Genomic DNA, 23,437 nt, shown 5'->3' with positions numbered 1-23,437 from the left:
TTGGTGAGAGCTTGGCAGCACTATTAGCAAGCCCAATCAAAGGTACAGATGAGTACAAAGCTGTTCTCTGGTGCTGGTTGCCCCTCACACATCACCTTCAGATGCTGCACTGCTGTCTCCTTCAGTCTTTGCAGTCCTCTAACACTCAAGAAGTACATCCAGGATTGTTATCGGTTGGATTGCTGTCTTCTAGGCAAGGGCTGCCTCCAACGTTATGAACACATGGGTTACAACCTCTGCTCACCCACAGAGCTGCAGCAGTCACCATACTACAAACACGTTGCGTGGGTATCATAAATCACAGAACATCTCAAGTTGGAAGGGACCCATAAGTCTCTTCAAGTGACAATCCCCTTCCTTCACTCTCTAAATACCATAGGCTTGCCCCCAAACCAACACATCAGTTCATTTTCATGCAGATTTTTTTTTTTTTTTTTTGCAGTCAATAACATGGAACGAATTTTTTTAATTACTTTTTTTATCACACATCTCCCTGGCAACCATAGCTGCTCCAGACCTCACAGTTGCAAATCTTCCTGCACTTCCATGAGAGCCATGGCTCACCACATCTCCCTGCTGCACAAGCATCTGGGCCTCCCAGCCATGACCAGCAGCAGCAGGGCTCCCACAGCCCCTGCTCCTCCTCCCACCAGCAGACAGCAGTGGCACACAGTGCATCACAGCAGCGATGCCTGCACCTCAGAGACAGAAAATTACTGCAGTCACTCCTGCAAGGGGCTGAAGCAGGGGATGTAGCTCAGACTGGGAACACCATATTCAGTCCACTCTGAAGCAACGTAAGAGAGCCACAAGTCAAAAAACCCTCTGTTCTACTTCCACACAGGGCAGATATAAGGAAATTGCACACAAGCTCGTTGCAGCATACTATCTCCACCCTGGCTGTGTCCATGGTAGCAAAGACTGAAAGGGAGTTAATTTGATTTCTTTAATCAATGGGATTTTCCCAGTTACACATTAACCACTATCAGATCAGTCAGCCACTGCATAGCATGGCAGAGGCATATTTATTTTGCAGATTACTGCACTGCATCATGTTTATAGCAAGTAAAGTACATTGATTTCCATAATTGCACTGTACTTCACTCCTCCAGAAACACTGTGTAAACACAGAAACTATGGGGGCTACCATCACTGGAGTGCTGGGGAATTTTTGCATCTCTGTCTAGATTTCTTCTTTGAAAGAAGTGCAAGTACCTACATCTGAAAGTCTCTTCTTGTCCCTGAAAACAAATCAATGAGGCAGTCACTCCTGTTTAGGAAAAAACATTCTCTACAGCAGGAATACAACCTATGATATGAATATGCTATCAACAGCTCAGCTACACCTTGAGCCCTAAATCACCCTGGCAAACACACATCCACTGGGATCCACGGCAGATTGCCTAGATCACATTCCCTGAACCCATTTTGACAGTTGCCTTCTTTTGACAGAAACTCCCAGGCAACTGGAAGGCAGCCACCAAGGATCAGCAGAGCAGACACCCACCTCTGCAGGCTGCCTCGGCTGGGAACCATCAGCCAGCTGAATACAGAATTTCCCTAGGAGGTATCTGACATGACAGGCCGGCTCTGCGGCAAGGAGAGCTTGAGCTTGGATGTTCTTCAGCAGCATCGAGAGGCCACGACAAAAACCAGAGTGATGGGCAATGGGGAGCCAGATAGCAAAGGAAAGCCTCCTGTACCCGAAATGATGAACTCGATCAGCACAAAGAATGAGAAGACAAAGAATGAGTGAGATCGATTGCCAAGGGTTGCATAGCAAGGCAGCACCACACAACGCAGTGCCCCCAGTTCCTTCCCCCGTGCTCCCCTACCTGTTGTGTGGGCACATGCTTCCATGGAGAAGGCCACGACAAATGCAGATATTCTTCAGGAAGAACTCACGAGAGCACCAACCTCCACGGAGAGGTAAGAAAGCTCAGTGTGCTCCAGTCAAACCAGAGTGCAAACCAGGCACACATGGACAGGCACACAGAGAGGGAAGGATTGGGCCAATCCTCCCCAGTTGAGGATCACACCCGTGTCACCCCACTGTGACACACTGAAAGCATCCAGCCCAGGCCAAGCATCTCCTCCTCTGCAGTCCCAAAGGCAAGGAAAGAGAACTGCAATTTCCTTCTATTCTGCCCACCCTCCCCAGGCCAGTTTGATCCCAAGCAAAGAGCTGCACCCTCTAAATGTCTGCCAGAACCACCTCCCCCTCCTGCAACAAGAGGCATCAGCAAGATATGAATGACGAAGTGGGAATCATTCATTCCATTTAGCACTGATATCCACACTGCCTCAGTGCTGGTAGTAGGACTCATATCAAAACGATACGCTCAGCTACTATCATCAAATACTGTAGTTTCATCATGTGCCACAATCAAATGTAATCAAGCTAGCGACTGTTCCCTTCCCTCCTACACAAACATCCATCCACTGCTTCAGAGTTAATATCTCACATCCTTATCCCCTACAAAAATAAGCTCTGAGCGCTTCACAGCCAACTTGCTTCCCTAGCAGAGCAACTATCCCTGAATCACTCTTCATCCTGTGCAGATTAGAGACAACAAAATAAAAGGATGGTTTACAATGGAGATACGTACGCATTCATCAAAATTCATAAGCTGCTTCCTACTCCTCAAAGGAAGAATTTGCCAAAACTCTTCTCCGTCAAGAAAAATAGAAAATTACAGTGGGATAAAAATCGGTGAGACCACATTTCAAGCCACTGCAACTCTGTCACGTAGCACAAAACAAGATGTAGACTGGCAAAGCACAGTGTGAATAATAACATCAAGACCTCCTTCAGAAATAAGCCTTCAAGAGAAACTGCATGCGTGCACCAAACACACTCAGCCAGTGCACACACCAAATGCCCCAGTGCCAACGCACAGCTAATTACCCAGCAGGGGACAGAAACATTCTTATTAAGACCACCTGTTTTCACCATCGAGAAATTTCAGCTCAAGATGCACTTGGTTTCTCTGAGCACACTCAGCCAAAGACCCACTGCCCTCCTCAAACCCAAATGCCATCAAGTTAGCACACCATTGCACTAAGAAAGGGAAGCCATGAACCACTTCCTCTCCCATCAGCTCCTGCGTTCATAACAAACTTTGCTGTCCGGTGGAACACCTTCCTGCAGCTGGTTCAGCTCGCTGCACTACAGGAGCTGCCTCGTCTTGCTTCCCCATGCATCTGAAGGAAGCGCACACAGCAAACAGCCATTTTTTAGAAGGACGTTGTTGGGCAGCAGAATCGCTGTCGAACACAACTGATGTGATCTCTGGAGGATTTCTTTCCCTTTTTCCATTTTTTTCAGCCGGCCAGACCCACTAACTGGTAGTTTTGTATATATATACATACAGCTCTACTGCCACACTATGGGTACTCGTGGTTATTACTACCCACACAAACCCCAAAAACTGGCGAGATCAGAACTGAAGTCTCTGAGGAACTTTGCTCTACCAAGGATCACCGCCTGCCCAGCAAAGGCAGCAGAAGCCCCCCGGCACAGGGAGCTTCCTTGCTGGGGTTAGGCCCCAAAACTGCACTGGGTTCTGCATTGAGGTGGCTGTGTTTGCCTGATGGTAGCATCACTGCACTGTGGAGCTCCTGCAGCAAGGCAGCACCGGTTCCAAGCGGAACCCTTACCTTGCCAAAAAGATCATCACTGGCATTTCAGAATCTGGTGAAAAGGAAGAGCTAGGAAAGAGTCCTCATCGACTGACACCTCTAATTCTGATGCAAATTAAAAAAAAAAAAAAAAAAAACAACAATCTCACATCTGAAAAGCTTCTGCAGATTTACTTGCAGAGAAAAAAACAGAGCACTGACCACTGGATGAAGGCATCAAACAGCACTCTGAATGCAAGGATAGAGCCAAGGGCCTGGAAAGAAAAGATTAAATACTGAACAAGCAGGTACAGAAAGAAGCCTGGAAAATCTAGTGTGAAAAAAGCTACAGATAGCCTGAAAGAAGGAGAGAGAGCTGCAAAAACCTGACATAATAAATCTTCTTTAGGTATCTCTGCATCATTCTGTTCGTATCAGAAAAGCACAACAGAAACTGCTGGAACGGTTCTCCCTTGTGGATAGGCAAAATGCTCCTGCCGAAGAAAAGGAAAAAAAAATAATCACCAAAAATAAATACTCATCCCTAATTATGGCTTGTGGGTTGCTGGGTGGTTCCACCTCCTTCCCTAATAGATGCTTCCAGTTAGCACAACTCCTCGGGTCCACTGCAAGAGCACTCGGGAGGAACAGTTAATTATTCTGAATCTCTTTGGAGAAAGTCTGTCTTACATAATGAAATGAGTGTTGCATTCTAAATAACACGAGGATTTAAAAAGAAAAGCTTTTATACACACACAAGCATACATTCCTCCAGCCTAGGATGCAGCAGACAAGACAAACATTACTCAGAAAACTCTTGGAAACCAGGGCACAGCAGCGTTGAAAGAAGGCTGCCAAGCACAGCTCTCCCACTCTTCCCCCTCCCACATCCACAAAGACAGTCCCTAAATATTTGCTGTTTGCACCAGAAATAAACTTCAGTCCATAGATATGCTTTTGCTACAAGGTCAGCTGCAGAAACCGGGGAGGAGACGTGTGCACTGCCCCCAAATTGAAGTCTCCTTCTTCCAAGTCAATACATGCATTTCTCACAAACATCACCATGCTGAGGCCAAAGAGCTCATCTTATCAAGTTCAAATGCAGGGGGGGGATAAGAGGAAAGTGCTTCCATTTTCATTCAAGGAGTGCAAACCTGTTTTATCAGCTATGGTCAAATGCTGTGGGTACTGAAATAATGAATTAAGATGCAAGGGAAAGACAGGGGGAAAGCAATGGCATTTCTCACAGTCATCTTTTGTATCATACAGCAACCGTGCACAGATTATTTGACCCATCAGAGAAGGAGAAACACTACGGGGTTCTATGTGGTATTACATCATTTGAGACAGTTTCTCTCCAGCCTCTGGATGCAAGAATCTTGCCTGAAGAAAACCAAACACTCATTCAACACTAAGGGAGGTGTGTGCTGACATACAAACGCATACACACACAGACATACACACACCAGAGTCCCCTGGAAAGAGGCTTAACAGCAGTCCCAGGCTATAAGCAGCAAGCAGGGAAATGCCCCAAAGTTACCAGCCTTTCCCAGCACACTCACCGTTCGCAGAGGCAGCCAGCAGCCCCACGGAGAGCAGCAGCACCCGGCTCCAGGAGCTCAATTCCACCGTCATCAGAGCCAAGATCCCCAATTTTCCCCAATTCCTTCCGAGGCTGCAGCTGCATCCCGGCCGGTCCCATCCCAAGGAAGGTTGCATGTCAAAGGGCGGCAGGAATGAGGCGTGCTGGGGGTTGGTTGGTGGTGGATTTTCCCCCCTTTTTCTCCCCCTTTGCGATTGGGATAGTCCTCGGCTCGGCTGGAAGAAGAGGAGAAAGGCAAGAGGGGGGGGGGGAGGGAGGGGGGGGAAAAAAAAAAAAAAAGCAGGTCAGGCTTGCGATTTCTTTTTTATTTTATTTTTTTTTCAGCTCAGGGTAAAAAAAAAAAAAAAATCCCACCGCATGGAAGGCTCTGAGCTTCTGCAGCTGGAATGAACCAAGTGTGGCAGCAGCTCGGGGAGAGAGGCGAGGAGAGGAGGGCTGGCTCGTCCCTCCCGGCGGCTGTCTCCGAGCCAGCTCTCCGGCATCAGCGGCGCGCAGCCCCCGGGGATTTATACTTTTTTATTAGCCACTTGATTAATCGCTCCTGTATCTTTGTTCTCCTCTTTCCCTAAATGCTGGGAGGGGGCTCGGGCGCTGTCATGAGGGGCTGCCGTGCAGTCAGCGAGCAGATCTGCCTCGCTTCTGCTTCCTGGACCCAGCACAGTCCTCCCACCAGCCCCCGCCCCAGCACCACCACCACCACCACCAAGCCGCAAATTACGCTTTAGCATCTTTAGGCATTGTTTTTTAATGCACGCCACAGGTTTCTGGCGTGGCAGCCGGGCCCGCAGCCCCCCATTTTGCAGCGAGCACAGCGTGCCCACGGACACACGTACAGCATCTCTGCTACCAGGGCATCAGCCGGGGAGCAGCGCAGCCCCCCCCCCTCCTGTAAACAACTTGATGATATTGACACGATTTTGGTGATGAAGCAAAACGCAGAACACAGAAGGGCCACCCCAGGGCTGTGACCCGTCCTGAGCACCGGAACGAGCTGTGCCCCCCGCCTCCCCCCACCGGGCATCCTGCTGCTGCTGCCCCTCTGCGGGGCTGGGAGCGGCATCCTCCTCTTCCCAACCCCCCCCCCCCACCTTGTTGGTGTTTTTTTGTTTTTGTTTTTTTTTTTAAGCGTCTGTTAGAACATTTGTCCCTACGGCTGCATGCAAGATGGGGAAAAAAAAATGCGGTCTTTAAAGATACAGTGAGGAACTTAATTATCGTGGCAATGATGCGCAGATCTGTGGACAAGAAAAAAAAAAACAACTACGTGACCCTACAGCCTTACGAAAAGGAAAAAAAAAACACCCTCAGAAGTCGTCAGTTCCCACCCCCGCCCCCCCAATTCCCGGCAAGCTGCTGCCTAACGCCCGCCCATCGGCCAGCAGCAGCCCCATCCCGCAGCACCGCGACCCGCACCCCCCCCCCCAAACCCCCCGGACGGAGCAGGGCGCAGCAGCCGACCCGGCTCGGGGCCGCCCCCAACCCCCGCCCCGTGCTGCGTTTGCTGCAGTTGCTTTGCTGCAAAACCCCCTTCTTGGAGCTTGTTCCGGTTGCCCTGAATGAGCTTATTTGACAGCTAAAAACAAATTATATCGAGGGTTCGCAAATCTGTCCCTCCGCCCTCGGATCCATCCTCTCTCTCTCGCTCCCTTTCCCTGTGTCCCCTCCGCATTTGAATCCTTCCACTGCCTACACTGTGAGCCGATGCCAAGAGCCAAGGCAACCAGTGCTGTTACATGAAAGAGTTGCTTTATGTCTGCTTAAACTGCAGTGTCCTATTCAAATAGACCTTATTGTTCAAAGGCACAGATCCAAATCGAAAAGGATCAGAGAACAGGGTACCACACTTGACAGCCCTATAACATCGCTTCTCCCTTACACAGCCGTCCACCTCGGTCCCCCACCCCCAGGCTGTAGCCGGAGATGCGAACCTCGGTTGCTGCGCACAGCAGAGCACGGCCGAGCCAAGGGCTGGAGCCCCGCACCGGGAGCAAGCAGCCAGCATAATCGAGGCATTGAGGAGACACAGTCCTACTTTATTCCTGGGCAATAACGCCATACCTATTGCAAATGAAGGGCTCCCAACCAAGCAGGACCCCACACCTAGCAAAGAAAGCTTACTCTCTCTTTAAGAAAGAAAAAGAAGTATTTATTTGCTAAATGGACAGCGTGACGGATGTAGTAGAATCTATCACCGTAACCAACATCTACCACTACAACTCACCTCCCCAAGGAGATGTTTGCAGGTTCTGCTTAACAGCCCACTTCTGACCTCTGACACTCACTTTGCATCTCACCTTCGGGGTGATTTTGCAAGGAGTCATCAATGGAGGGGGGGGAACCACTGGGGGCTGGGAAGTCTGCAGTCCAACCAGGGCTCAGATCAACATTCTGCCTTCAGACTTTATGGCAGATACTCAGCCAAGTGTTTTGTACTTTGCGTAGCCCAAAATACCTCTTCCTCCCAGCCCAAACAGTAAGCTCTGTGATCCCTCCCAATGAAATTAGAGCAATTGTAACATCCCTGATTCCTAGTTTAAGGCAGAGAGCTGAAAGCAGCTCACAGATAGGAACCACATCCTCACAACGGCTTCCCATAAGAAGAGCAGTTGAGAGCTTGGAAAGGGCACGTAGGACAAGTGTCAGTACCAGGCACAAACACCAACCCACATCCCTTGGGCTCTCCTTTCTCTCTTCCCCCCGGTGCAGCTCACAAACACAACCCTTGGTGATCAATGAGGAACCACAGAAGGTACTCACACTTGGAGAATGATGCCAAAAATTGAGAGTTTCACCACTATTAATCTGGCATAGGAATGCAAAACATCTTAGTAACTACCACACAGTTATTCTTTCTTAACCATATCATCACTGTTGGTAGGGAGAAAATAACATTCATCTGGGCAAAGCCATGAGTTAACAAGAGCCATGTGCTCTTCAGAGCTTCATCACCTGCACATCAAGTGGGAAAGGCAGAGCTCCAGGAAGAGGAAGAAGGGCAAGGGACAGCTGAACGCTGACCCTGGAAATACAGGAATCTAGTTATAGGTTTATTAGAAGGAAAGCTCCCAGCTGTGCCAAGGACAAGTGGGTTTTTGCAGTTACCAACTGCCAGGTCCTGGCATTCCATGGTTGCCACGGCTCTTCTTTCCGTTTGCCACGTACACAAAACATCGTTCAAAAAGATTGCCTGAATGCAAAGAGGTTGAAGGATGCTCACTGGCACGGACAGGTTTTCAGCCCCAGCAGTGAAATCAGAGGGGTCATTCCCATTGGGGCCATTCCCACGACACATCTGGATCCACGACAACACACCCCAAGACGGGCTGGACAAAGCCTGCCACGAGATCTGGAAACGCGTGCAGAGCCTCTCCTGGGAGCTGCAGCCCATCGTCTGCACGGATCCACCTGGTCCCCCATGGAGCAGGAATGGAGCCCACAGTGGGTGAGTGACCACCAGCACTGCAGGACAAGGGGCTGCTGCCTCCCCTTCAGTGCCCGGCTCAACAGAGCCCTCATAACCCCTGGTAACAGAGAGCTGGAGCACGGGGTGCTGGGTTGACTTCAGGCCAAATAGGACAAAGCATTCCCACTTTTCCCACTGTAACCAGTTTTATTTGGGAGAGCGTGTCCCGTGAAAGCCAGCTACTTGAAAATCTGAAGCACCATAAGCAGCTGCTGCGTTCTCTTCCCCACAACATTTAAAGAAAAACAACTACATGCACATCAAAATATTTACAGGAAGAAGTGAAAGCAGCATTCAAAAGGAACAAAATCGAAAATTAAAGTGTTATAAGGAAGCTACTGTAAACAGCTGATCTTTACAAAGAGAAGCTGAATTTAGCACAGAAAAAATTATGCCAAATCATGTTCTGTGGGACAAATGGTGATAAGGGAGGGAAGGATGCTCTTCAGATTAATGGGGTAATATTTACTATATGCTCCTGAAGTAGAAAAAAAGTGAAATTTACAAATCCAGCTATCAATCAGCAAGTTATTAGCACGTGTCCAGTTCTTAAAGCCTACATAAATCACACATCTTGCCTGATACAGTGAAAAACTGCAATCGTGTCTTTTAAGGCCAACTTCACAGACTGAAAAAGCTGATAATTTGATAATTTTAGCTGAAGACATGGAGGAACAGAAGGGGAAATGCCCAACACTGTATCAGTGTGAAACCCAGGGCGTAGATCTTGGAGTCCTGGCTCCTTCCCTTTCCCTTCCATATCCGTAACAAAAATAATAATTGAACTAGAATAAACTAAGCGAAGGCAAACAACCCAAGAATAACCTTTAAGCCAATGGAGTTGCACTGGTAGGTCAAGTTATGCTGCTGAAACATCTTAATTAGCACATGCTCAGCCACATCCCTTGGTCCTGCCAGCTGCTTAGAAGTCCAAGCAAAGAGATATGGTATGAAGCACCATGAACTATTAACAACTAAAAAAAATTACAGAAACAAAGCTACCAATAGAAATACACAGGCCTAGTTTTTAGCAATTAATTTAATGCAGTGCCAGCAGCCCAACCAGCAGCCTCCCACCCCCAGCAACCTGCAGCCACACTTAAGCTACCGTAACAGGGCTGAGGCAGCAGATCAAAATGGTTTGGGACAAGCAGAAAGGACCTGTGACAAACTCAGCAACTCCAACTAAGATGAAATTAACAAGCCAGCAAAGCACAGTGGCTAAAGCACCATTCTCAGGTTCAGAAAAATGAGTCATTTTTCGCCTGCTGATCTTCGAGTTGCTTTGGGCAGCTGCTCTGACCCTTCTGCCAGCAGCATTTTCATGCATTCAGCAAGCAGGCTCTTCAGCAAAGAAGTACCCTCTGCATACACTCATCACAGTACATTGCTCATCAGTTGTTCAAAGACCCTCCTGAGTCACTGAACCTTCCAAAAATACCAAACCTGAAGCACTGAAACCAAACTGCAGTACAGAATTCAAAAGAACTTCCTTAAAATCTCTTCAGGTGAGGCAACCCTGGGTCAGATCCCCACCTCTGACCTTGGAGAGAGCAGCTTCTGTACCATGGGTACCTCTGTTATTCCTGACAGAACTGCTCTGAATTATTTTCCTTCATCTCTCCATACCCAGGAGTCAATAGAGGTGCTCCCCAGCCCACGAGCTGCAGTAACACCAGTGGTCAAAGATTACACTGCATGACCTTGCTCTGGTTAGCAATCTTTAATTATCTTAGAATATTGACTTATGCAAATTGCTGTTTCGTTCGTTTAAAAAAGTACCTGCAATCTTTTGAACAAACAACAATAAGTTTCACCTTCCTGGGTTTGTTCTGCAGTATTTCGATTCAGAAGAGCAAAGCTACCGAGGACTTCAGTAACCTAAAGCCCAAGTCCAAAAACCAACCCTCCAGGTCTTTCCAACCACCACTGCAGAGAAGAATCCCAGTGAAAGATGGGATAAAGTGTTGTAGAAAATAAGCTTTACTCTGGAAATAACAGCAATTTTCTAAGTTTATGCCCATAGTATGAATTTGTTGAGGATTTTAAGGTATCTGCTCTTTAAAAATAGGGGAAAAAGCAGCATCCTGCCAATGATAGTGATCCTATGATTAGACATAATTAGATACATCTAAGTATTCAGATTTCACTAATATTAGCAATCCACTTATGTACTATATATGTATCTGTGCAGTGAATGCACAGAGCATCGCTTTCCCTCAAACTGAGGAGAGTAAATTGATAATACGTTAAGTTATTGAACATACCTGGCTGTGAAGGAGCAAAGTGGAATTTAAATGAGTATTTTGAGCAGGGAACCACCATGGGCACTGAGGTGTGCCTCAGAGAACACAGCATTCAGCCCTGGCAGCTGACCCACTGTAAGGTCCCAGAGGATTTCAGGGCTTCCTATCTGAAATGCTGTCACCCAACTTCAGTTATTCCTGAATAGATGTATTAAGCTGAGATTTTGTTTTAGTTTTTCCATTTTTATGTGGTTCTTTGGAAAAGGACAGTGTGCTGGAAGAAGTTTTTGTTCTGGTTGAGAAGGAACGCTCGAATCTTAAACAGAACATAAATGAGACAGAAATGCAAGGTGTAGAAGGAGTCAAGAAAATGAGCTCAATCTTATGTCAAACTCTGAACAGAATCCTTATTCCACTTTCTTACAGAGACTGGTTGCTAGATGAAACAGAGGGACTTGAAAGTATATACAGAGCAGTGATTGGAAACAGAGAAAGAGAGATGAAATTAAGAGCTCTCTGCGATGCTCAGCTTTCTGCTAAATCCACCATCACCAACCTCCTGCATTCAGCAAGCTCTCCCAGGAGCTCCAAGGGGCTGGGGGACAGCAGCACCACAGGTGCTGGCAGCAAGCTGGGGATGCCATTGCTGCTGAAACACACAGACATTGCCAAGGGCCCAGACAGGCAGGTCATGGCTGAGGAAAGCAAGGCAGTGAAAGAGTTCCTCCAGAATGGCACGTTTAGCACTGCAAGGAATAGCACAGCTGTGCCAGCTCTGGCAGCAGAAAGTCAAACTGCAGGACAGAAGCAACAGCTCTCAACAGTCGCCAAGATTTGCTCCAGACCTGACTCCAACGCAGCCCCAAAGGCACTGCAGAATCCAGGTATGGATCAGGGCATGGTGCTGGTAAAGCACCAGGAGCGATGGGAGAACCAAGGCTGAGTGGAAGTGGTTGCACACAGTTGGCTGAGGTGGGGTTCACTTTGCAGTGGTGTCTTCCAAACTTGTTTGTAGGACTGAAATCTACCGAGCTAATCCTTCCCATTCCCAAATTGCATTTCGTATCAGATGCCAATATTGCTCTCTCCTCTATCCAGCGTCCTCCTCATACGAGGAAGCAGGAAATACAGGAAGGTCATAACCACAGAGCTTTGTATACTGGTCAATATTTTCTATAAGCTAGGCTGTTTGGAGGGGGGTGGTTGTGTATCAGATGTTATGACTTTGGGTTCCCAGTAAGAGATGCTTAAGAAATCCACATTTCCACAAAATATTGATAACTTAAAGCATTTAAGCATCTCAGAATGGAGAAAAATAATGATGCATTTCTAGATCTGCTGTTAAGTTTCTAGGTTGGATTTATCAGTCTGGAGACTTCACACCATCAGTTTCTTCTGTGATAATTTCCTGATCTCAGATAGTTTTGAGCTCTGTAAGAATGAAACAAGAACCTTTTGCCCCATTCCAGTCATTCTTACAGCTCAGGCAATTAACTTGACTCCAGGTCCTGTGGGTTGGGGGTTTCATGGCCCTACATGTGAATATGAACTGCTGATTTCTAAGTGTGGGTCTCTGTGCTCCAGAAATATAGCCTGCAAAAGCATCTTAAACACTTTGCTCACAGGGAGAGCGTGTCGTTGTAGTTGCAAGTGCTTCACAGTTTAATGAAGGGAATGCTTAATTACCTTCAACCTTGTTTTGTTTTACAGCAACTACCGCAATGTTGGACAAAAAAATTGTTATATACAATGCCAGTCCTTCTACTCCACGCTTTTCTGCTACTACAACAACCACAACCTTAAACCAGCCAATGTGGCCCAGTCTGAGCTTCCCTCCACTCCCTCTATTTCCAAACCAGCCACACTTCCCACCCTTTCAGGTAAGATTAAATAAACCCACATTTAGAGAAGACATTAGAGAAGAGCAGAACATTTCCAGGCCCACACCAACAAGCTCAGGGCACCAGCTACCACTGCTGTGAAAACTGCTTTCTGATTTGTAGGGCAGTGCTTATAAGAAACCAGACTGCTGACCTACAGTGATTAATTACACTGGCATCGCACTGGTTCACCATCAGAGTATTAACATCCTCTGTAATGCAGTCCTCCGAGATGTTTGTGATCAAAGGATGACGTTTTATTGACATATACTGAATGCTGACCTCTCTTGGCATTCATTAGTTTCCATGTTTATGCTGTATTTACAAATATTTATCCTGTATTACAAATACTTTGAGCTAATAATTCATTAGGGATATTTCACTTGGTGGCTCTGTTTACACACTGGGATCCTACTTTCTTCACCTGATGAAAGGGGACCTCATCTCAAAGTAAAAAAGCCATTATTAAGACAGCAAATCCTTAAGTCAAAAGGAATAAAACACTGGGAATCCCATGTATCCATGATTTACAGTCCAAGAATTTCCCCATTTCCCCTGAAGCCCACAGTTCAGAGACCTACTGAGCACAGGACAAGTGCAGTCCTTCCACACCCAGCATTGGGCTGAAAGGAAACACTTCTTCTGGATATCGTAGGGAGACCAAGGGAAGACTTTTCCCCAAAGCTAAGAAATTCATTTAGTTCAACCTGGTTTCTCTGAACATAACTTCCCACTAAAAAAAAATCTCACACAAAAATAATAATAATTAACAGAGCGACTCAAATCATTTTAAAAGTCATGCTTTCCATATGCTTAACAGGGACCATACCAGCGAGCAAGGATCCCTTTCCAGCAAGCTCTGCACCCTTCCTTTGGATGCTATTCAAGACAGGTGTGTTCAAATGGCTACAAATGTGCTCCAATTTGCAGAGCACAGATGCTAAGCACAATGGACTAGTCAGTAATATTTGTCGTATGCCGAGATTGACATTGGTGACAAAAACAGATCTGGGGACAAGATGCTGAGCTGGGCTAAGTTCATTTAGTTCTTTGGAGGAGTACTTATTGCAAGATAGCTCAGGAGATGGCCCTGAGCCTCTAAGCAAAGAGATCTATTGCACACGCTCAAGTTTTGTACCAAATAATTTGTGTCTTCTCCATTCAGACTGCAGTTTTATTATTATTATTTTTTTTTTTTTTTTTAAGAGTTTGCATTTATGTAAGGGCAAAAACCACCTTTCTCTAGGATCAAAAATAGAGAGGAAGAGTGAACTTAGAGGGCCAAAGCCACAGCTGTAGGTCCCACACAGCCACCCAGCTCCTCCAGCTTTTGCTCTAGATTATTTGAAAAGCACCTAAAGCGAAGCAAACTGAGCCCAAACTTGAATGAAGATGGGAGTCCTCACCGAGAAGAGCAGCAGGTTAAAGGAGATATTAGAAGCGGGGAAAAAAAATACACCAAAATATCTGAAAATGTTTCAGTGAACTCCAGTTCCTATCGCTGGGACCATCACCCACCTGCAGACTCTCACCATCCTCCTGTGCTTCTCTCTCCTCCCCAGGGGGCTCCATTCAGCCCACAGATGTTCCGGTCACCCTACACTCCTCTGCTGAATTACATCCCCTTGGTTCAGCCCGGATTCCCCTACCAGAGGGCCCCACCTCAGCTGCCCACCAGCATCCAGGATCTGCCAGCAGCACACGATGGGATGCGGTTCCCATTTCCTCCTCTCTACGGGTATGGCCCTGCAGATCTGAATTCTAGCTTCAGCGCCCGGTGAGGGGTCATCCCCTACTGCACCCCTTCATGGAACTCACAGCCTAATCACAAACTGGGTTCCCCAGCTCCATTCTCACCAAATGCCAAATCAGAAAAGTTTCTATAAGGCATATAACTCCAAAATGAGTTTGATACAGTAATGAAGTAATTTGTTTTAAGGCAATGAAGCTGCTGTAGAAGATCACACCTACAGCTTTCCAGTCCTCATGGATAAAGCATGAAATTTTTGTAACCTAGCAGAAAGGAAATGCTTCAGCATGATAGAAACCAAAACATTTTGACACAGAATGTCATTAAAAGATTCATCTCCATAGGTTTCTATAAAAATCAAGGATCTGCTAACAATCTTAGCATATGTAAGTTCTGTGTAACATCTTTCAGAACTTACAGGATAGCACATACTTTCCTTACATCACCTTTCCAGAAACCACCTGGGCGTCTTTTTAACAAGTTATTTGTAAATTAATGCAATCTCCTCAAGCTGGCCTGAATGTTCCTTCTTGTTTTAGGTTTGGTGCTGCACCAGGAGGAGCTGTGAGGTCCACACACCATTACCCCCCCAATGGGAACTGCGTAAACTTCTAAGAGAACCAGTCCTCCTATTCTAATAGCACCAGATTTTTATGTAAATACCAGAAGCCCTAGGATTCCATAAGAACTTTGTGTTTCCCCAAAGAGAAGATTTCTATCTTGAATATAATTCCACGTGAATTACACGTTAAGAAACAGCTGCATGACAAATCAGAAATAATTTTTTTTTTTTTTTTTTTTAGGATGACAGAAAAAGGGGATTTTTCCCTTTTTGGAAAACAAAGACGTAATTAAAAATGTTTTATTTATGACAGATGTCTGAACACTTAAAATTGAATGTTGGTGCAATAAAGACTGTCGGAAAAAATAAGTTCTGGCCACAGATTTCAGCTATGGTAGCTCTAAAGTGTGCATGCAAAGTGAGATGAGCACAGATGCAGTCTGTGTGCTGCAGCTCCGTGAATGAAATGTTCCCATCCTGTTACTGCAAACGCTAATGCTAATCCACATGCTAATCTGACTTGTAGTATTAAAGATGGTCAAGCCATAATGCCTGTATGAAGAATCCTCTTTAAGCATATTTTGTTGGGTATTTAATTCAGTTTCGAGGCTCTGATTTTTGATTCTGTCTTTGCAGCACAGCTGCTGCTGCCTCCATACCTGCATCATGACTGCAAAGCCAGAGCAGCAAGGCTTTCTTCCACACACTGAGCAGGGAGAGCTCTCTGCTGTTACCTGAGCCAATTTGCTGGGTCTCCAGGGTGTTCTGTGGGATCCTACCGCCTGTGCTGTGCACATCAGAGCAAATTATCACAAATCTCTTCCTGCCTTAAAACTGGTGAAGAAAGTTTCAGTTACACAGAGCTGACGGTTTGCAACCATTACAGCCCTAAACTGAGCAGTGTGAAAGAGTCTGCTCTTAAACTTGAGATCTGTGTTTTGCTTAAGTACATTACGTCTGTATACATCAAATTACAGAATCACACAGTGGCTGAGGATGGATTAAATTAACAGAAATTAGCTTTTAAACGTTGCCTACCAGCAGCTCAGGTATTTTGCGGATAGTTACGGCCCCACAAGACATGGAGCTGAGGAGATCAAGTGTACCTCATCCCTGCAAGGGGCTTTGGGAACCATAGGGTTCAACAGCACCTTGTACCTCGAGCAAAGGACACGGCTTCCTTCTATTCACTGAGCTTTAGATCTAGCCCCAGAGACTCAACAAACACAGGATTAATTTACTAGGAGAGAAATGCAAACGAAACTAGTCTTGTAACTCAAATACAACTCTTCCTTCTCTTCAATCTTGTCGAACGAGCAGCACAGCTTAGTTGTGTAGACTTAACCTGCAGCCAGTGCACATTCACATGGAGTTGCTTACTCCCAGAGACACACAGGTGATGTCTGTTAATCGTCTGCTCCCTTCTCATTGCAGCCTCCTTCCACACTGCATCAATGTTCATTTGGATCAACCAGTTGGTGGCCAAGGAGATCTAGGATAACTTCTATTAAGAAATGGATGCTTGGACAAGATGTACATGCTAGCCCTTTTTTCTCCATGTACAACCATTAGCTAGGATTTCCACTAAGACACGTTAATAAATCAGTTAGCAATTAGGAACATCTAGTGTTTCCTCAAAGCAATGTTCCTCAATCTCCTTGCCCTGTGGGTGACAGGTTGATAACACACTCTGGATGGCTACTTAAGAAAATCAGTGCTGATGCCCATATGCTGCTTACAAGCTCCCACAGGCATCAGCAACACAGACAGTGATCTTACAGGGCACCTCACATCCAAAAAGACAACAAAAGGGGACACCAAGATGTCATCTGTTAATGACATCCCCTTAACCAGGTGTATTAAAGCTCCACAGTTTGGGCTAGAAATCTGTGATCCTTCAAGGAACTGAAAACCAGCCCAGATGTACAAAGGAGCTCCCTGCGAGGAATGGGGCGTAGGATCATTACAGCACCAGTGGTCAAACCACAGCTGGAGCCTCAGTCAGTAACACCAGTGCAGGATTGCTGGTTTTTTCAGCTGAGGATCAAAGGCACTTAATGAAGACACTTATCTACGTTTCCTTCCTCAGCCATTACTCAACACATGGATGTGAGCCCTGTTTTAATCACAGGGATATTCCAGTTCTCAGGAGCTTTCTGCTCAGACTCTGAAAGCCACAATTCCATTCTTGCACAAAACTCCCATCCTAAACCTCTTAGAAGTAGAGGAAGTGAAATTACCTCAATTTTACAATTAAAAAGCTAAACTCTAGGAAATAAGAGATATAAAATGTCATTCATTTTAAGGGCTCTAGTGGCAGGCAGTCAAATATAAGAACACGAATCAGTCTCTAGAGGGCACAGCACTCACATACACTTTTCCACTGGTTTGACCCTTACTGCCATTCCCTTCCAGAGCATCCCACCTCTGCTTGATGCCACATGCAGCTCCCTGACCAAGTCCACGCTAATGAGAGATACAAGTACTGATTTTTTCCAAGTTCCTCTTACAACTCCTTCCCCACGTTCTGTTCTGTCTGTTACAGGCTTCTCATACGAATTTTAGATTAAGATCTTTACATATTACTTTTATATTTCTGTTTGTCAAAACCCAAAACAGATCAGAATGTGCTTTAGCCAAAGTCAGCTGTGTTCAGCCCCGGTAAATTCCCATTTTCTCTCAGTAAAATACAGGCTTGGATTTTTCTGCTGTTAAATTCACTGACTGTTTTTCTCCAATATTCCTAATGCAATTAGCATAACAAGATAAAGGAATCAAGTCCTTTTCCATTTTTCTTCCTTTACAAAAGGACTGATGACAAACTGGGAATCAGAATCTGTATTGAATTACATTTGCCACAAAAGAGTTCATTAAGTAATAGTACATAATAAAAATCATCTGTCAACTTGAGGGATCGAGCAAATTCACTTAACGAAACAGCTGGTTATTTTCTACAGCACTCCATAGCCCAAATGGCCAACATGAGCAAGAAGGACGACCGAGAAAAAGGGAAGGAAGGAGCAGCTCAGTTGTGAGCACGCTGAGCCCCAGCTTCAAAGCTCTTCTCTTCTGACAGCCATAACCTGGCTGCAGCAACACTGCCCCACTGCCTTGATTTCCCCTTCTCTACAGGGATGGCAGCAGCTCTTTTCACACAAAAGGGATTATGAAGTGAGGGCACAACAGGGCACGAGATGCTTCCCAGCTGGAAATATCACAAAAGGAGCAGATTTTCCATCCCACTCCATCAGCTGGTCCTGGCTGTGATGGGAGCTTCCTGCTCCATGCACGAGGCTGAAGCAGCTGCACCACATCCTGCTGGAGCAGCACCACCACTGCCAGCCTCCCAAAGAGGGAAACTCAACGTGAAGGTGTTCGACTTGCAAAGTTCGTGCTCCCAGCAGCAAATTTAGGAAGAGAGCCGAGTTCCCATCCTTTGCTTTAACAAGTCACACCAGCTCCAGACAAAATTTACCTCTCCTTCCACATTCAGCTCACTCACTGAATAATCCAAACCCCTGCACTGCTCTGGCTCAAGGGATTTGTTCCAAGCTCCTTGAAGGCCCATAACATGCCACTTACAGTAGAGTACTACAGGAAACGCTCTGCCACAGAGACAGCTCTCTGGGAACAGAGGTCATCGTTGACATAGCATTGCTATGTGCCTCCAGTGCCCTTCCTGCATGTCTTTAACACAACATTCTCAGAAGAGCAGCCCTCCTTACAAGCGGTCAGCTTCATTTTCATCTTGTTGACTCTTTGCCACTTAAGGATTTGCTACAAGTCATTCTCAGCAGTCCTCGTCTTCCACCTACCTACAAGAATGTCAGATTTATTCAGCTCCACGCAAGTACGTCTCAGGAGTGAATGGATGTAAAAGGCTGTGCACCAGATCCTTCTTGGGCAGCCAACCAAAACCAATTGTGAATGTTAGAAACAGAACAGATGGGTTTTAAGAATCTCATACCAGGACACAGCCAGGATGGAAACACCAACCCCAGCACAGAGCTTTACAGGACCTGAAGGAATTCAGCAGACACTTGCAGGAGTTGCAGCCACTTGCATTTGCAATACTGGAGACAGCACCATCTCCACCAGTAGGCACAGAGCAGCTTCTCTCCCTTTCCTCTAGAGCCTTGCACTGCTCATCTTGCTATCACTGCAGTTTTTCCCCAAAGTAATTTAATCCAGCTATCCAAAGCAAACTTCTAGAAAATTAGCTTGCTTGTTTCCTAAGTCCATTATATTTAACATGTGGGGAGGGGATGGATTGGATAGCTATTAATCAAAGGATGGGTTTTATTCCTGTGATGTCATAAATTGCAGAAATTGAGCTCACACCGTTTATTAAATTACAGGAACTTCAAGGAAAAATAGATAGCTCTAATAATACATTTTTGCCTATCTGTTATATTTTATATATAGCTTGTAGAGGAGAATTTAAAAGTTTTCTACCATATACAATTACAACTTAAAAAAAAAAAACAATAGATTCTCTTACTAATGCAGAACACAATTATTCTAGGCAAAAGGTTTATTCTTTCACCACCATTTGAGATTACTGCAGCTCAGAGCCTGGGGGAGAGGAAGAGGATTGCTCCAAGATAAGGAAGTCTGTGCTTAAATACATAAATACTGTAGATGAGGAAAGAATAACAAGCACATCAGTGTCTCCTACGGGCAGCCCCTCTGTACAGGGGATCAGCTCGGCAGGCACACAGCTTGCACAGCACTACCAGCACCCCAGTCAAGTGAATGTTACTGGAGCTGTCAATGACCCCAGCATGTCACAGCTGCCAGGTTGGTGGAAGCACCTAAGGACAGAACTGGGCCAGAAAGCTCTGCTCTTTGCTGAGACCCGGCCCAGCCTGAGAAGTAGGATGGCATCAGACTCACCAAGGTCAGAAGACTCATAAAACTGTTTCCGTGAAGAGCATCTCTGCCTATTATTCCCAAACCACCCTTAAGCACTGACAGCCTTTCTTGTTAGCAACTACTTTTTTTTTTTCCCCTTTTAATTAACAGTTCAAGAAGCATCCCTCTACACAGTTGCAGGCCCGTCAAAATCTGACACCACCTCATTTTTATTCTTCTTCCACCATCCTCCTTCCTCTCATCTCCAGGACTTTCCTGTGATTCAGCACGAGCCCTTCCCAGCTCCCCTTGCAAGCTGCAAACTGAGTCATCATTGGATGGAAGGCTTCCAAGGAAAGTGCCCAAATGGTGTCGATGCACCAAATCCTTCCTCTGGGAGCAGGACTCACAGGAGCATTGCCATGGAAAGCGGTGCTGCAATTCAAGATGCGGGAGCAAAGTCAGAACTAAGTTCTGGACTCCACGCTATTAAGAACTGTGACATTTACAAAAAAGTTTGAGGTGAATCATATGTGTTAGTCTTTGGTTTCACACTGATCTTGCAAAGACAGACATGAGTAAGTATACTGTAGTGTTATAACCTTCTATGGAGCAGGCTACAAAAATATAAGTTTATCAATAAATGCAATTGCATTGGGCAGGGGGAAGCTGCCTAAGGGATTTAACAGATAAAGCCAACTGACAGAACACAACAGTTAGGGATAGCCCAAGGTGAGGAGAAACAGAAACCCAGGAACGCTTCTGTCACGTTGGTAGGAGAACTTGACCTCATTTTCATATTCATTTCTCAGGGCTGTGTCCCTCTTGATCTCTCATGGGTGCTTCTGCAAAGGTAGGGCTCAATACACCTCATCCCTACACTGACAGTGACCAATAAGACCAACTTCTGCCTTCTCTGTTGAATTTCCCATATAGGTCCTATAATCTGCCCAGCAGTAGCCCGCCCTATGTTCCACCTCATTAATTGTACCAAAGGATGCAACTGATAGAGGAACACCGCAGCTGAAAAACAATTACTCAGTCCGAACTAAAAATTAAAGACAATTCAGTTATTGATCAATAGCTCAGAAGTTGTCCACCAATTTCCTCTGTTATCTCCGTGCTCTGGAGGTTTCTCTCCATAGCTCTGCATGATCTCTTTGCTGAAATTGCTCATTCACAGGCTTGCAGCAACACCCTGAGTGCTAACATGCTGTAAGCAGATGGGAGGAGGCTGCGTTGCACTGACGCAGTAGTGGAACACAAGATTTGTCTCAGCCTCCTCAGTTCATCCCACCACACTCAGTATAGGATCCACACCTGATGCAAAACTGCCTCACCAAGCACAGCTTGGAATCATGACATTGAAAAAATGCAGCTCTACTTGTTTTAATATGACTTCTTAGGTCAACTAAGAGTCTTTAGTGCACTCACGCAACAATTAAAAACATTAATTAGGCAGCAAGGCACACAAGACTCAAGGAATAAAACCTTCACTGCAGATAATGAAAGTGAACTCAAAAACTGAGTGGCTCCTACCCCAGGATTTTCAACAGTTTCCCAGTTGTTCTTTTCCAAGGCCCTTTTCCTGTCCTCATTTGCACTGCCCATGCAGGCTCCGTGTGTGTGTGTATGATTACTGCCCTATCTTAATAAGATATCTTGCATATAACACAAGTCACTGATAAATGCCTGCTTGCTGTTGTGTCTGTGCTTCACCATTTGTATGCTACTGAATTAATCTTATTAGGAAGTATAATATTCAGAACATTTATTCCTTACTTCCTTTCATTTGTATAAATATGTTGCTCTGCCATGTTCTAATTGCTTAACATCTGTTAGAAGGAAGAGAAAATAAACACATTATGGCAAGAACAAACTGTAATACCCTTTTAAAGAGCAAAAATGTGGAGTGGGCTGAGAAAACCAGGAATACCAAAGCCTGGGAAGTGAAAGCCATCCAGCCCACAGAGCAAGTAGTTCTTGTGCCCAGTGCTAGCAGTGGGCTGGATCACTGCCACCGAGATAAGTCAGTTCAGTTTTAGCTTCTGATGAAAGCGTTAATTTACTCAAAGCAGTGTTCTGGCCAACAAACAACACACATGAATGCAGAGAGGTGTGGGAAACATTTGGAATATTTGAGAAGCATGTAGGCAATGCTGCAAGATCCAGGGACAAAGCAGCTCTGTGAGCGGAGCATGGGCTCAATGACCCCCTGTGGCTCCCAGCTCAGGATGCTCTACCACTCCAAGTGTCCTCCAGTGCAGTTGCCACCAACAGCTAAGAAGGCTCCAGCCAGCTTTGCCTTGCAGCTTACAGGCTCACTGAAGCAGCTTATTAGCATCTCCATTAGCTTGGTGGGAACAACTGTTAGTAGTAAAAAGAAATCAGGATAATTGGCTAGATCTTTCTGCTGTAAGGAACAAGAAGCTGAACAGAAGCGGAGCTCAATTCATTTGATTTTACCTAAGAAATACTGCTTCAAATCTTTCCCTGCCCCAACCTGTGTTTTTAACTTGTGTTTTAAAGAGAAATAAAGCTTGATACTAAAACATCACGAAGTCCACAAGGTCCTCAACCTGCTGCATGCCTCTTGTACAACTGAAGGGCATTCTGACTGAGGAGACAACAGTCACAGTTTACTGTATGATTTCCAGAATGACTGTTAACGATAGACAAAGAGCCCTGTAAATAGATCCACTACTTTGAGCTTTGTTGTGACTTCTGATCGTATCCCTCAGTAATGCACAGCATGACACAAGCCTTACTGGCACACCAATCCTGTGCCATGGGGTAGCATGGCCAGTCACCGTGACAGCTCACTGTTCTCTTCTGATGATCCCCCTTTGCACAGAGGCCCATCTGACAGAGCCAGCCAACAGTAGCAAAATCTAATATTTTCCATGGATAAAATACCTTGTAGAAGGTTTCAAGCCTCCAGAAACACAAGTAGATGATGTAGTATAAATGCCAAGCTAGGAGAGTCCTTAATTTGCTAACTCTGGCAGGGAGAGAAAAAACACAAATGCACATTTGTTATTTCCAGTGGGTTAGCATTTTCCTTCCCTGAGCTGGACAGACCATCTGAGCAGAGAGGAGACAGCACTGCTTTCAAATGTTTATTTTTAATGAGCAAAAACATTCTGCCTCCGCTTTGCAGATGCAGCTGCAAGGTAAGACACAGCCCTGCCTGTGAGCTTAATGGCTTTTTGTCAGGACAAGTTAACACAGCGTTCATGGAACATATTATCACAGCCACCTAATCCATGGAAGTGCACGCCTGGAGACTTCTGGACCCACAAACAAGAGGAGGCACTTTGCCATTGCCTGGCACACTGCACAGCAGTGCTTGGTGGGTGCAGCTGAGCTGCTCAGCCCTGCCCACCTCCCTGCAGCATCACCAGCCTTGAGATTTGCTTTCTTTCTAGAAAACCTCCCCAGGAGCCGGAAAGCCTCAA

At 45.7% G+C, this 23,437-nt stretch overlaps 2 protein-coding genes across 5 annotated transcripts in view; one reads left to right on the top strand and one right to left on the bottom strand.

Annotated features, from left to right (window-relative positions):
• CSMD2 (CUB and Sushi multiple domains 2) overlaps positions 1 to 5,826 on the bottom strand; it is a 232,676-nt gene extending 226,850 nt beyond the window's left edge. The window contains exons 1-2 of one of the 4 annotated variants that reach the window (XM_085208652.1): positions 5,579 to 5,826; positions 5,184 to 5,439 (exon numbers count right to left, since the gene is read on the bottom strand). In XM_085208652.1, the coding sequence (XP_085064778.1) occupies positions 5,184 to 5,340 (157 nt within the window). In that variant the 5' untranslated portion in view covers positions 5,341 to 5,439; positions 5,579 to 5,826. Of the gene's footprint in view, positions 1 to 5,183 lie in introns of all 4 variants that reach the window. The other 3 variants (XR_014879599.1, XM_085208653.1, XM_085208654.1) reach the window with 3 other exon arrangements.
• Positions 5,827 to 8,433: 2,607 nt separating this feature from the next.
• On the top strand, positions 8,434 to 15,178 carry C25H1orf94 (chromosome 25 C1orf94 homolog). The gene is made up of 6 exons (XM_019622751.2): positions 8,434 to 8,666; positions 11,360 to 11,817; positions 12,644 to 12,813; positions 13,634 to 13,705; positions 14,376 to 14,551; positions 15,103 to 15,178. The coding sequence occupies exons 1-6, from the start codon at positions 8,434 to 8,436 to the stop codon at positions 15,176 to 15,178; spliced, it is 1,185 nt and encodes a 394-aa protein (XP_019478296.2).
• Positions 15,179 to 23,437: the final 8,259 nt, after the last annotated feature.

This window comes from Meleagris gallopavo, chromosome 25, assembly GCF_905368555.1.
Source record: "Meleagris gallopavo chromosome 25, MGAL_WU_HG_1.1, whole genome shotgun sequence".
In the NCBI taxonomy this organism is placed as follows: Eukaryota; Metazoa; Chordata; class Aves; order Galliformes; family Phasianidae; genus Meleagris; species Meleagris gallopavo.
Note: the sequence above shows the minus strand (reverse complement) of the source record. Positions and strands in the feature narration are given on the sequence as shown.